Below are 12,848 nucleotides of genomic sequence, written 5' to 3'. Positions count from 1 at the left end.
ACGCACTGATGTTGCTATGATCCCAATGGGTCGAGAAGGGACGCTAGCAACCCAACCCAATGCATTTGATCACATCATAACCCCAACAGGGAAGGCGCTATTCTTAACGTACATTACGGAAATAACTATTCTAAGAGTCTATGTGCTTTGTGCGTTTCAATTTCAGTATACGGTTTACAAAACCGTAACTATATACTTGAACACTGTAGAACACAAATTGCCTTTTTGGCACTTTCAAAAACATTCCGTTTAGTCGTATTTGGACAAATATTCATGCCCTGAGGGCTAGAGTAACTGGGATTTATCATTCAGACAAAGTGCCAAGCATATGGTTACCATCGTGTTTGTTAGTCGAAATTCACGAACAAAACTAATACAGATCATGCTCAGAAACGCTAATCAAGAGTTGAAATGACCATTCCAATGTCCTTTTTCCAAAGACTGCATGTGGTAAGGTGTTCTATGTACTCTAGTTTCCAAAGCATTTGCTAAATATTAATTGGATGCATGTATATCTAATTGACATAAACCAGTTGATGGTGTGTGTGTTTAACAGGTGTTGTGTGTTTAAAAAAAAATTACTTAACACTCTTGGTTTCCTCACCTTTGTGCTTGCTTTTTAGGATGGAGTCATGGTACTCAGCGCCACGCATCGCTACAAGAAGAAATACGTAACAACACTGCTGTACAAACCCATCTGATGCTGCTTGCTGCCCTCTTCAACAGTCCTGCATGCTTAGTGACTTGAACGGTATCAAGGCCTGCACTTTTCTGCCTCATTGGGAAAGCAGCCAAACATTTGCACACTTGTGTGGATAATAATTGTACATAGGAGGTTAGACGTGGAATTGCGACTCGTATGATGATAAGGATCAAGCTTGAGGACACACATTTATGTATCTCGGCAATGGATTACTCTTTGTGGCTTGAAGAGTTTCCTCGAATGTGTTTGAGTTTTCTAACCACCAGGAGCGTGTATGGAAATAAAATGAGACGGGGTAGTTGGTAAAAGGCTCTTGCTGGTTGGAAATCTTGTAACGAGTTAACCTTTTACACGGGCTGTGTCTGCTCTTTAGAGCAGCCGAACGCTTCATTGTACGAGTCACGTTTCCTGCTTGTTTGGTTAACTCCTGCTTAGGCACGGTTGTGGTTGTTGATTAATGTACTTCGTGACTGAACATGTAAAGAACAAATGTTTCAGATTTTCAAGTGCATGTCTCCTCTCCCACCCCTCCCCATCCACCCCCTTTCTCACCTGCACTCCACTCCCCCTTCTGAGTGTCACCTCCATTACGTACACCACATTACGAGCATCTCTCATCATTGGAAGCTGCAGGAAAATAATGTGGATTTATTTTGGACAAACATATGTTTTAATGTTTTGTTTTGGGAAAGCAGGATAAGCCATAACAATAGGAACACACCACATGGAACACTGAAATGCTGGGAGATGAGCAGGTGAACTTATTTGCAGTAAATAAAAAACACAAATAAACATTTTCCCCAAAAAATATCCTTCATGGTTGGGGAATTTTGTTCATTTCAGTTGAAGTATTTGTCTCAAGTTGGTGTAATTCTTGGTTATTATTTGTACACCGGTTCCCAATCTTGCTGTTCCTGGAAGGCTTAATTATGGATACAAAATAGCATGATCTAAAAAACGAAATGAAGCCTTGTCATTAAAAACCACTTTCAGTTTGGGACCTCATTGGATCCGTGGTGTTTTGAGTAAAATCCACGTTATCCTTGATATAAAACCACCTTTTGTAGTACAAGCTTGTTTCCTGAGGCCAAACTAATTTGTGGATAATTATGAAGGTTTTAGTCATCTCTCTGAAGTGTTCTTCATTGTGTGTGGGAGGGTGGGGCGGGGTGATTATTTGTGTTTTCTGCGACTTGGATTTGCACCGATTAGACCTTTGATCAAAATGAGATGAAATACAAATTATTTTGCAATTTATTAAATGTAAATCTGAAGTTCATTTTTTAAATGTTTTTTCTCTTTTGTATTGCAAGTTGATGCAAATAAAATTGACTGGGTCCGAGGTCACGTTAATGTTGGTTCTTCGTGAAACCATCAGATTTGGCAGAGAACACAGAAATACATTTTGTCTCCCTCCCCATCGGCAAATCCTTTCTTTTAAGGATTCTTAAACAGATATACAAGCTGTGATATTTTCCAGACTATGCCATGGAAAACCATTAAGATGAGGGTTGGTTTGTCCCATTTATTCCACCTTGGTATGCATTCTCCATGATGCCACACCTTCATGTTCATATTGCTTTTATACTCTGTTGATTCATCCATTGTGCCCTGTCCTTCTAATTCGTGTTAAGTGTGTCTCCTGGTGTTCTTGTCCTGCAAGTACAACATCTGTCCAAGCTCCTCCATTGATTCCACAGGCAAGTTATGATGCCAGAGCAACACAAGCTTGGTTCAGATTATCCGTGAAGCTGGTTTGTTGCATGACCTTCAGAACAAACCTTGTGCTTCCCTTGGTTGATTTGACCTGTCATGTTGTGAAGGTGAGTTGCTCTGCTTCAAAAGGACAGTTGTGTACAAAATTGGACGGCTCGGTGCGATAGCAAGTCTTTGTTGAATCATTCCCAGGAGCTGCTGATGTTAGAGCTCATAAGTCGGTCTCAATATAATTGCTAAACTCATACATTTTGGTTATGTGGAAAGCTTGGTGAAGATGGACAGGAGAATCATTTAACCTCACCAGTACATATTTGGTGAGAATAAATAAAGCAATATATGTGGTATTGTAATAGTGATTGTGAAATGTCATATAAATGAGCCAGGCTTCAACTGTGAAAGAGGAATTTATTTCGTACTGAGGGCGATGTTCATGGAAAATATAATATAATGGAATACAGGCAAAAATTGAGTTCCATTCACATGTACCAAGAGTGCACTTGTGGTGTAGTCATATTAACCAAGATAAATATTTAAGTAGAATGGCAAATGAGGCAATTCAATTGAACAGGTTCATGGTCATTAATTTACAGTGGGCCACAAATGCAAAATGTTGGTTGTCAGCCCTATAGGATGAAAGGCAATGGGATTCATATTCTGTATATTTGTCACACAATGGCATCAAATATAGAATTTATTTTATTAACATGATTGGAATTTTCCAGGACAAGTATCCTCCACTTGGAAGTCACATAAAGCAAGTGGACACCAAAGAACTGTGTAAGTTCTGGTACATGCAAATCAATTCAACATGCACACACACCTCATTTAATCGCTCTTGAACTCCATCATGCTGAAGTTAGCCGGACTTGAAGAGCAAGATGGCGACCTGGCCCAGATAGAAATAAATGAAATGTTTTGATTCGTGGGTCACGTAACTGCCGAAGTTGCGACCGACGACACAGTGCCAAGTCGGGTTGTATTTCTTGTCGAACTCCTGCAACGTGAAACATTACATCAACCACCAACCACAACAGCAGCACTACACACCTCAGCTTTTCCACTTCTAAAATATAAAAAATCAACAGCTCAAGCAATGGTTTGAAGGAAGCAAAACGCACAGCTCAACTAATATCTTGCCAAAATTCAGGCCCAACGTTTTAATCATAACGAGCATAATGAAGATTGAACAAGCACGCATCCACACTCTCATTTCTCAAAAGATGCATGATGGAGTCCAATAAGTCAAGGCCTCATGATGACCCGATTGTGATGGCCAAAGGTATTTGGCTTGGTGTCAATTACTCGTCACTCCATTGCCAGAAGGTGCTGCATCCAGGAGTATTCAAGATGACCACTTTAGCCACGTCATGATGAATGAGCCAAAACCAAATTTCTAATTTCATTACATTTGGGCAGGGCTGCCAGTTTGTCTGTATGACCACCTCATTCTGATTTTCATGAAGTGAAAGTTTTTTTTTTTACAAAATGAAAGGGAGTGTGTTACCCAACTGACGAATCATCATCTCCAAGAGGTTCACTTACATCGTTTGCAGCATCACAAGTTGCTACCTAACAATATTAAATTTTACATATGAGGCTATATCAATCTTGTACCCTTGTAAACATCACCAGTATGTCACCCAAAGCCACCTCACTGACACAAGCGCTGCTCCGATACCTTTTTAATGAACGAGGCGATGTCCTTTTCAATGTTGAACTTATCCAGGGCTTGCTTGGCAAAGCTGACAGCATCCTCCTGCATGTCATCAGGCATGTCTGCATTCTTTATCACTGGCTTTTGCTCCGTCATCATGGAAATCTGTGCATTCAGACAAGGTCATGAAGTGAAAGGTCCAAGGAGAAGCATTTGGCAACAATCAGCAACGAGAGTTAAGTTGAGGACATGTCATTGCAAGCTCACCTAAAGCAAAGTTGAAAAATATGCCATCAGGTTCCACCGTGAATAACGTCAGATTTTGTCACAATTTAAAAAAAAATAATTCTGTTTTGGCCCCTGTGACACCAAGTCCCCACTCCCAAGGGCATTAACTGTTATTGTCAGATTAAAAAAAAAATCGTTACATGTTTCATGTCCTCGATTGTTGATGACATACAGAGCTTCATTTAAAATGTGGCGGTAATTGTATTTATTAGGGCTTCAAGCAAGTGCTGAAGCCCTATTGAATTCGTTAGTATTATTATTAACGGCGTTTTTATGTTCTACTGACCGATTTTGTGGCGGATCTGGAGGGAAAACTGTCGGATGAAATTCAACGAAACTTAACAGGATTATTACTCACCACCTGAAGTTTATACTATGAAACATTTGATGACGTAGGTCACGTGGTATGGCGGCCATATTGGATTTTATCCAAAACCTAAAAACATCTTCTTCTCCAGAAGGGATAATCAGACAGCCTCAATCTTTTGCACACATTTGCTAAGTTGCTTGGGAATGTAAAGTTGTTAATTTGGTAGAAATCGTTATTTAATTTATATGATTTTAAATGATGCCGATTCGCCTCATTAAATATGCAAAATATGCAAATGAGAGTTGAAAAAATTTAATGACAGATTTAGATAGTACATAAACAGGGGACTCCCAATATATTTATACGATGTCTGTATTTGACCCCAGTGAGCCCCCAGCGCCCCCCAAAGTTGAAAATGACCCATTTTTGAAATGTCATAAAATGAAAACAACGCTTGGAGTAAATTCAATGAAACTTATCAATTTAATTACTCTCCACCTGAAGTTTATACTTTAAAAATTTTGATGACGTAGGTCACGTGGTCTGGCGGCCATATTGGATTTTATCCAAAACCTAAAAACATCTTCTCCAGAAGGGATAATCTGACAGCCTCAATCTTTTGCACACATTTGCTAAGTTCGATGTTAATGTGAATTTGTTAATTTGGTCGAAATCGTTACATAATTAATATGATTTAAAATGATGCCGATTCGCCTCATTAAATATGCAAAATATGCAAATGAGAGTTGAAAAAATTTAATGACAAATTTAGATAGCACATAAACAGGGGACTCCCAATATATTTATACTATGTCTGTATTTGACCCCAGTGAGCCCCCAGCGCCCCCCAAAGTTGAAAATGACCCATTTTTGAAATGTCATAAAATAAAAACAACGCTTGGATGAAATTCAATGAAACTTATCCATTTAATAACTCTCCACCTGAAGTTTATACTTTGAAAATTTTGATGACGTAGGTCACGTGGTCTGGCGGCCATATTGGATTTTCTCCAAAACCTAAAAACATCTTCTCCAGAAGGGGTAATACAACAGCCTCAAACTTTTGCACACATTTGCGAGGTTCCATTGGAATGTTAAGTTGTTAATTTCGTCAAAATCGTTGCATAATTTATATGATTAAAATGATGCCGATTCGCCTCATTAAATATGCCAAATATGCAAATGAGAGTTGAAAAAATTTAATGACAGATTCTGATAGGCCTTGAAGAGGGGATTCCAAATATGTTTACACTATGTCTGTATTTTACCCCAGTGAGGCCTCAGAGCCCCCCAAAGTTGAAAATCACCCATTTTTGACATGTCGTAAAATGAAAACCAAAGAAGATAGACAAAAAGTGACCACAAATTCTGGAAGATATTTTAACGTTCTACAAGTTCGCCATTTACATTAATATGCAAATGTGGAGTTATTGGACTTTTTTGAGGACTTGAAAATTTGTCCAGCCTCGATTTGTCCAATGTGAAGTTTCTTTCTCTATCATGTATTGCTATGGGCTTTTCAATCCTTCATTGAGATAACATGAGGGACCCCGTAGCTGGGCCACATTGCAGACTTGAACTAACTTTCTAACTCGGAAAACCCATATCATGTGACAGGGTGATGGTGTTGAAATTTGTTAAAATGGAGGCACGCCTTGAAGCCCGGGATTACTGGTTTACCAGTTTTAATTTATTTATTGAAATTTGACCTTTTCACCCTGCCCCAGGGAGCGGGTCTAAAAGTGATATACAGTAGAACCCCTCATTTGGACCAAACCAAGGGACTTGGCCAAAAGTGGTCCGCTTGAGGGGTGGTCCCCTTAGCCGGTTTCACCATTTAGGTAGGTCTTCAGGTAAAGATGTACAACTTCCTTTATACATTTAATTCCTAAATTGAATAAGTTAAGCCGCTGTCACACCTTGATGTTTTAGCCAGCGTATGCCGACGTACGAAAAATTTGGCGAAAACGCTGGCACACGTCAAATACTTTATGGGTAAGTTTTGTATACGTTAAGAGCACGCTGAAATATGTCGTAGTACGCCAAGCTCGTCGACAAATTTTGTGCATGCACAAAATTTGTCGACGTGCTCTGCGTATGATTCACGTTCCGCATACGCTGGCCATAAGTTGTTGGCACGTTATGCGATCATTGACACACGTCGACACACATTACTTGTAAGTTACTCATAAGTCGAAATACGTCGAGGTAATGTCTAGCGTACCCCAAACTTATTTCTAACCTGTGAGTAACATGCTTTGAACCTATGTGTAACATATCTCCAACGCATATTGACGTATGTAGACGTATTTGACGTCTTCCGGACGACCACAGAACTTACTGAATGTGTTTCTAACTTACAGCTACCATATAATGGCGTATTGGCAGCGTTTAAGGGAATTGGTATATAAAAATAGGTTTCACAGGAGGAACCCGTCAGTGTTCCAGACTCCATGGTGAGCAGATGTCCATGTCATCCGAGAGATGGACGATCCGGCAAGGCTGAGAAGAGAATACCTACTAGCTGTCCTCCAACATCATGACCTCATCGATTTGACACTGTACCAGTTGCGTGCCAATAGAGCCAGGAGAAGAAGAGGTGAACGGAGGAGAAGGAACTGGGTGAGACCATGGATCGGGAGGCGACGGCAGTTTGGCATGTATGACCAGCTCATGGTGGAACTCCGTAACGAGGAGTTCTTCGAAGTTTTCTTCGGCATGACAGTGATGTTGACACTTCAATGTCCAGTGCGGTTATGATTTGAATCGTCGAGCGGCAGCCTTTTAATAGGCTACGCCACGTGATCGTCGGCGATACGCTGCCGCGCTATGCATAAGTTAGACTTTCGTTGAGCATAAGTTGTGAACGCCGACAACACGCTAAGCATTCGTTGGTACAAGTTATCTATAAGTTATCGAAACGTTCTGTGTACGTTACTAATATGTTATGCATACGTCCAACTCGTTATGAATACACTATTATACGCCCAAAACTGAAAAAAAATAGTTCAGCGTACGCCAGCGTTTTGGATAAATTTTGATACGTTGCCATACGCTGGCTAAATCGTCAAGGTGTGACAGGGGCTTTAAGTGGAACAACTGTTTGTACAGGATTTCACATATTTCACATTCACGTACTGTACTTTATTCACAGAAACAGACAGACAGAAACAGTAAGTCTTTTGGATTATTCACAGAAACAGTAATTTTGATTATTATTGTGCAACGTTGAAAAAGAGTCCAGGGTGCGCTGCCTCACGGATGACGCGGTAGATTCAGCGGTACCATTCTGGAGTTCGTTGACGGTGTCCAGTAAATGTCCGAGCTTCTTGGACAGAAGATACTGCCTTGTTTTCGCCAAACAGTCCATTATTTCTCGCGTGGTAATCGTTGGCTCCTGCATGTCGTCATCAATGTCGTCGTTATCAGCGTCACTGTTGTCAGTGATAAACTCAGCCACCACGTCATCATGGACTTGATTCATTTCATTCTCGCATTTCGTGGGAACGTCTGCGTCGCAGTTAATGTAGTCATCAACCATGTCCGTCGTCAAACCATAATTTTCTTGCATTATTTTCAGCAGATCGGCGAGTGGGATATCGTCTTCGTCATAGTCATCGCCCTCAACCACGTCGTCGCCGAAACCACACCGAACGAAACAAGACTTCACGGTGGATTCTCTGACTTGTGCTGTGGCCTGTCCTATCCACATGCAGACATCGTAGACAGTGACGCACTTTTTTAAATCTTTCTCGGTGTCACCTAGCTGACAGCGGTCCATTTTAGCGAGGACAGTCCGTACGAGTTGTTTTCTATACGTTGCTTTAATCGCGCGAATTATCCCTCGGTCGAGAGGTTGGAGACGCGAAGTCGTATTCGGGGGGAAAGAACACAAACTCCACATTCGAGAGCTCGAGGGTGGGGTAGCACGTTGCATTGTCCAGGAAGATGATGACATTTTTTTGCTGCCGTTGCATTTTCTCGTTGAACAGTTGCATCCACTCCTTGAAGAGACCTGACGTCATCCAGGCCTTCTTGTTCGATCCCCAGATGACCGGGAGACTATGCTTGTCGAGATTGCGGAAACAACGAGGCGTGGCAGATTTCCCGATGATGAGCATTTTCTGGAATTCACCGACCATGTTGACGAGGAAAGCAGCAGTCAAACGTTCCTTCGATTGCTTCCCGCCTTTACACTCTGTCCCTTTAACACGGAGCGTTCTGTCTGGCATCGAGCGGTAAAACATCCTACTCTCGTCGAGATTGAAGATGTCTTTGGGGTCGTAACGTACGATTATCGTCGGTACGCGCTTGGTCCAGTTGTCGACTGCTTCTTGAGGAACAGAGGCAGATTCCCCAGGAATTTTGGCAGAGTTAATGTTGTGGCGCGCTTCAAATCGGGAAAGCCAACCGTTGGATGCCGTGAAATCTACCTCGGGAACTTCAAGCAACCGTATGAACTCCATGGCGTGCTCTTTTATCATCGGACCGCTAACAGCACAATTCAATGCTCGAACGCGACTGAACCACGACCACGTCATTTCGTCGAGCTTCTGCTTTTCTTGAACTTTAAAGCGTTTCTTTCTGCTTGGAGCATTTTCTTCGTATACTGTCATGATTTCGGCTTTTCTCTTCAAGATGCGCTGAACCTGTGACTTGCTGACACCGTACTCAACTGTGAGGTTACGCTGAGATTTGATTTTGTCACTCTGTATGATCTTGACCTTCTCATCCAGCGTCAACTCTTTGTTGGGAGTTTTTTGAGCCATGGCAGTCGTGGAAAGAAGTGAAGGGAAATCTGTGACAATCTGAGCATGGAGCACGGAACTTAAGGAGCTGAGGCGGGTTTCCTATTGGTGACTGAAATTCTGATCCAAAATCCCACGATTTCATTGGGTAAAGAGTAATTGTTTCCGATTTCATTTCACGATCTTGCGATCATCTGGAGAATGTCTTTTTGGAATGGTTAATTTGCAACGAGTCACGCTTGCCCAGCCAAAGAGCTTTGTATATGCTCGGATTACTCAAGGGAACAATGTCCGCACCTAATTGACACTGGTCCGCTTGAGAGTTCAAATCTGCTTCAAGGGGCTGGAAATATGGTGGTCCTTGGCCCGAACCAGGGGTGGTCCCCTTAGCCGATCAGTCAATGTACTAAATAGATAGGAATTTCTGAAGGGACTGAAGAAAAAGTGCCTCGGATGAGAGGTGGTCCGCTTACTCGGTTCGTTCACATGAGGGTTTCATCTGTCTGTCTGTCATCAAAACTACCAAGTTTGGTGAATTTCTGCACAACCGTTTGGAAGGTGGAACAGATCACATCTTTTGTTTTTTTTTTGTATTTTTTTGGTTGTTTTAAGCATGGGGATAATAGGTTAATTGTTCAGGAAGAAAAAGCTGCAACCCTCACATTCGCTTGATGGATGTTGAAGACTATTGATGTTTCAATGAAGAGTCAGAAAGTTATTAGCACACTCTGAACAAATTACTAATTTCGATCCTGGCACCACCTACAGGGGGCACCACATCAGTGGCCACAGTTGTGCATGCAGAAGTGATGCATTGCCTCGGAATAGAACCCCTCCGATTTGTCCTCACCTGTGGTTTAACAATCTTACCATCTTTATCCAGTCTGATTCAGTGTTGTGCTATTAAGTTGTCCGTCATTCAGCTCTTTTCTTGACCCTTGACAGACATGAGGCTCACGGCCCCAAAGTAGCCATCATATCCTTACATTAGATAAAATCATCTTATCGAAGTCACGATAATCACATGGACCAAAGGTATCGAGGAAACCTGTCGAACCTCTGCAGGGTGGCCAAGGTGCTTCACGTACGATGGTTAACTTATCTTACAATGACAAAATAATCTTGCAATGTTTGTACGCATTTCACCAGGTCAATCAACCAACCTCGAGACATTCTCAACTCGGTGGTTGTAACCCAGGGAAACATCACAAATGCTCGTTACACTCAAATCGAGCCGATGATTGCAGCTGACAAAGAGTGCAATAATTCCACTACTGAAGCAGTTGTAATCTCAAGCCTTTTCAACAAGTGCATCGTCATTACGGCCTCTCGGAGGTGAACACACACCTGCACTTATAATATCGGCCAACTGTGATGCACACAAATAAAGCATGGTGGAAGTTTCAACATTATTAAATATCCCTTCCTTCTCCAAAACTTTGCGCAATGTAGCCTTCCCAACACGAGTACGTAATAAATAGATGGCCTTCAATCTGCAGTCACACCCTCTACTTCCCTTTCCGCGAGTACCCCGAATTCGGATGGAAAAATAGAAACCTACACCGTTCCAAAGCAGGAATGATAAATCCATTAAATTTATTGAAGGAGCGCTGGTTAATCTATGGAGCGAAAAACGAAATACCAGAAAACCCGGCGACAAACTTAAAATCAACACGCACAACAACAGGCACGTTTACTTTACCCGACTCGACTCTCCAACAGCACATGTAAACTTCAAGAACGATTTCAGGAAAGTGACACTTCCTCGTCTGCGTCGCCAATCATAAGCACGTGTGGGTGTGCGCTTCGTGCAACCACTCCCTTTACTCGGGCACCCGCGCCGCACAAACCGACCCTCTTTCTCTCTCCCTCTTTCTCTCTCTCTCCCTCTCTCTCCATCATAAAATTACCCTCGCACGGATCCGCCGTGTGATCGTTTGTTTATCATCAGTTTGTTCATCATTGCGATGAAATGACGGCACCGGTTGGAGGGTGAAAGTAAAAGTTACAAGGAACCGGCACCCGAGGGCGGGAAAGCGATTGTCGACAAACGCGGATTCGGGGTTGGGCGAGTCTGGACGCGAGGCGACGCGCACGTCTGCAACGGGGAACTCGACACCGATTGGTCGAGGTTCGCCCACGCCGAGCCGTCATTGGTCGAGATCGCTGCGACATTTCCAGCTCTTTGCGCCGGCAATCTGTTCCGTCCCAGAATGCATTGCCACATTGCGCGCGATTCGTGCGAAGTTTTAATTTCCCACGTGCGATTAGAAATAACGCGTGAACCTTGACAGGTACAAACAATGCTGTGTTGGGGGTCCGGGTGAGAAACTCGGCGGTGCTCCCGGTGCGAACCCTGAACGGGTCAATCACTCATTCTTCATTCTATCCGGACGTTTTGTTTTATTCAAATCGCAGTTTGAATTCAATCGATTTCTCCCTTCATTGCCATTTGTTATCTCTGGACTCCGAGTGGCTTGATGGCGTCTCATCTGGGACTGTCCGTATCCTACAGAGTCCAGTCGATTTGTCCGACAATCGTGCCTTTTTTTCATTGAAGTATCAAACTCGGAACACTTGTACATATTACACTCCTGACCATTTTTAGATGTGGGGCCATCGTGAAAAATCCTTCATATATGCTTCAAGCTTCATATATGATGCCTTAATGAAGGTGTATAGACTGCATCAAAATCTGCACTCATAAAGGGGTACTGGGGGGGGTGAAGGAGGAGAGATTGAAAGTAATAGAGGAAGAGGGGGGAGACATTACACTGGAAAGATACCGTCTGGCCAATGCATGCCCCCCCCCCCCCCCCCAGAACAGCCCTTTAACAAGGGATCAAGGAGTATCGATACAAAGACTAATGAAATTACTCAGGTCACCTAAGGGTCCATCAACGTATGCTCTCCCCCTGGGGTAAGTTTTCCAAAACCATAACATTGTTTTTGGGGGGGCAACGCCCCCCCCCAAGTCCCCGACCTTTTTACCTCCACCACCAATGGTGAAGGAGGTTATGTTTTCACTCTCTGTCTGTTTCTTTGTGTACAGGATATCTCAAAAAGTTGTGCACGGATTAAAATGAAATTTTGTGGACAGGTCGGGTGTTCGACAATGACGAATTCATTAGATTTTGGTGAAGATCCGGATACGATAATTATTTAATTTCGCAAGTGATTCTTCACCATTGAGAGATCGGGCCAAAAACGATACATAGCATGATGTTTCAAAAATGTAATGGGCCCAACATGTTCTCGTGGATCAGGCATTACGTGGTGGAGGTATGCGTTCTACCGAGTGCCCTTCTAGTTTATACTGTCGTGTCCAGCACTGGCTTGTGCCCCTACCTGGACGGATGGCCAAACAGTTCTCTTGGAGGCTTACAGCCGAGATTCTCGGAGATTACAGCACACGCAGGAAGGAAA

General features: G+C 42.6%; 2 protein-coding genes across 3 annotated transcripts in view; one reads left to right on the top strand and one right to left on the bottom strand.

Moving 5' to 3' along the window:
* LOC147018239 (5'-AMP-activated protein kinase subunit beta-1-like) overlaps window positions 1-2,056 on the top strand; it is a 28,218-nt gene extending 26,162 nt beyond the window's left edge. For both annotated transcript variants that reach the window (XM_085897747.1, XM_085897748.1), the window contains exon 8: window positions 624-2,056. In XM_085897747.1, the coding sequence (XP_085753873.1) occupies window positions 624-701 (78 nt within the window). In that variant the 3' untranslated portion in view covers window positions 702-2,056. The remainder of the gene's footprint in view (window positions 1-623) is intronic.
* Window positions 2,057-2,807: 751 nt separating this feature from the next.
* LOC147018238 (dynein light chain LC6, flagellar outer arm-like) lies at window positions 2,808-11,423 on the bottom strand. Its single transcript, XM_085897749.1, has 3 exons — window positions 11,125-11,423; window positions 4,101-4,241; window positions 2,808-3,416 (listed from the first exon to the last, which is right to left on the bottom strand). The coding sequence occupies exons 2-3, from the start codon at window positions 4,233-4,235 to the stop codon at window positions 3,279-3,281; spliced, it is 273 nt and encodes a 90-aa protein (XP_085753875.1). The 5' UTR covers window positions 4,236-4,241; window positions 11,125-11,423; the 3' UTR covers window positions 2,808-3,278.
* Window positions 11,424-12,848: the final 1,425 nt, after the last annotated feature.

This window comes from Eptatretus burgeri, chromosome 10 (genome assembly GCF_056783735.1).
Source record: "Eptatretus burgeri isolate ZD-2024b chromosome 10, Ebu_testis_v1, whole genome shotgun sequence".
In the NCBI taxonomy this organism is placed as follows: domain Eukaryota; kingdom Metazoa; phylum Chordata; class Myxini; order Myxiniformes; family Myxinidae; genus Eptatretus; species Eptatretus burgeri.
The sequence above is the reverse complement of the archived record's forward strand: the minus strand, read 5'-3'. Positions and strand labels throughout refer to the sequence as shown.

Bases quoted from the DNA above. Each gene is read 5' to 3' on its own strand.
- LOC147018238 (XM_085897749.1), bottom strand. From the start codon at position 4,235: ATGATGACGGAGCAAAAGCCAGTGATAAAGAATGCAGACATGCCTGAT. The intron at 3,417-4,100 runs GTATCGGAGCAG...TTCACGTTGCAG, and splicing joins TCGCCTCGTTCATTAAAAAG to GAGTTCGACAAGAAATACAA.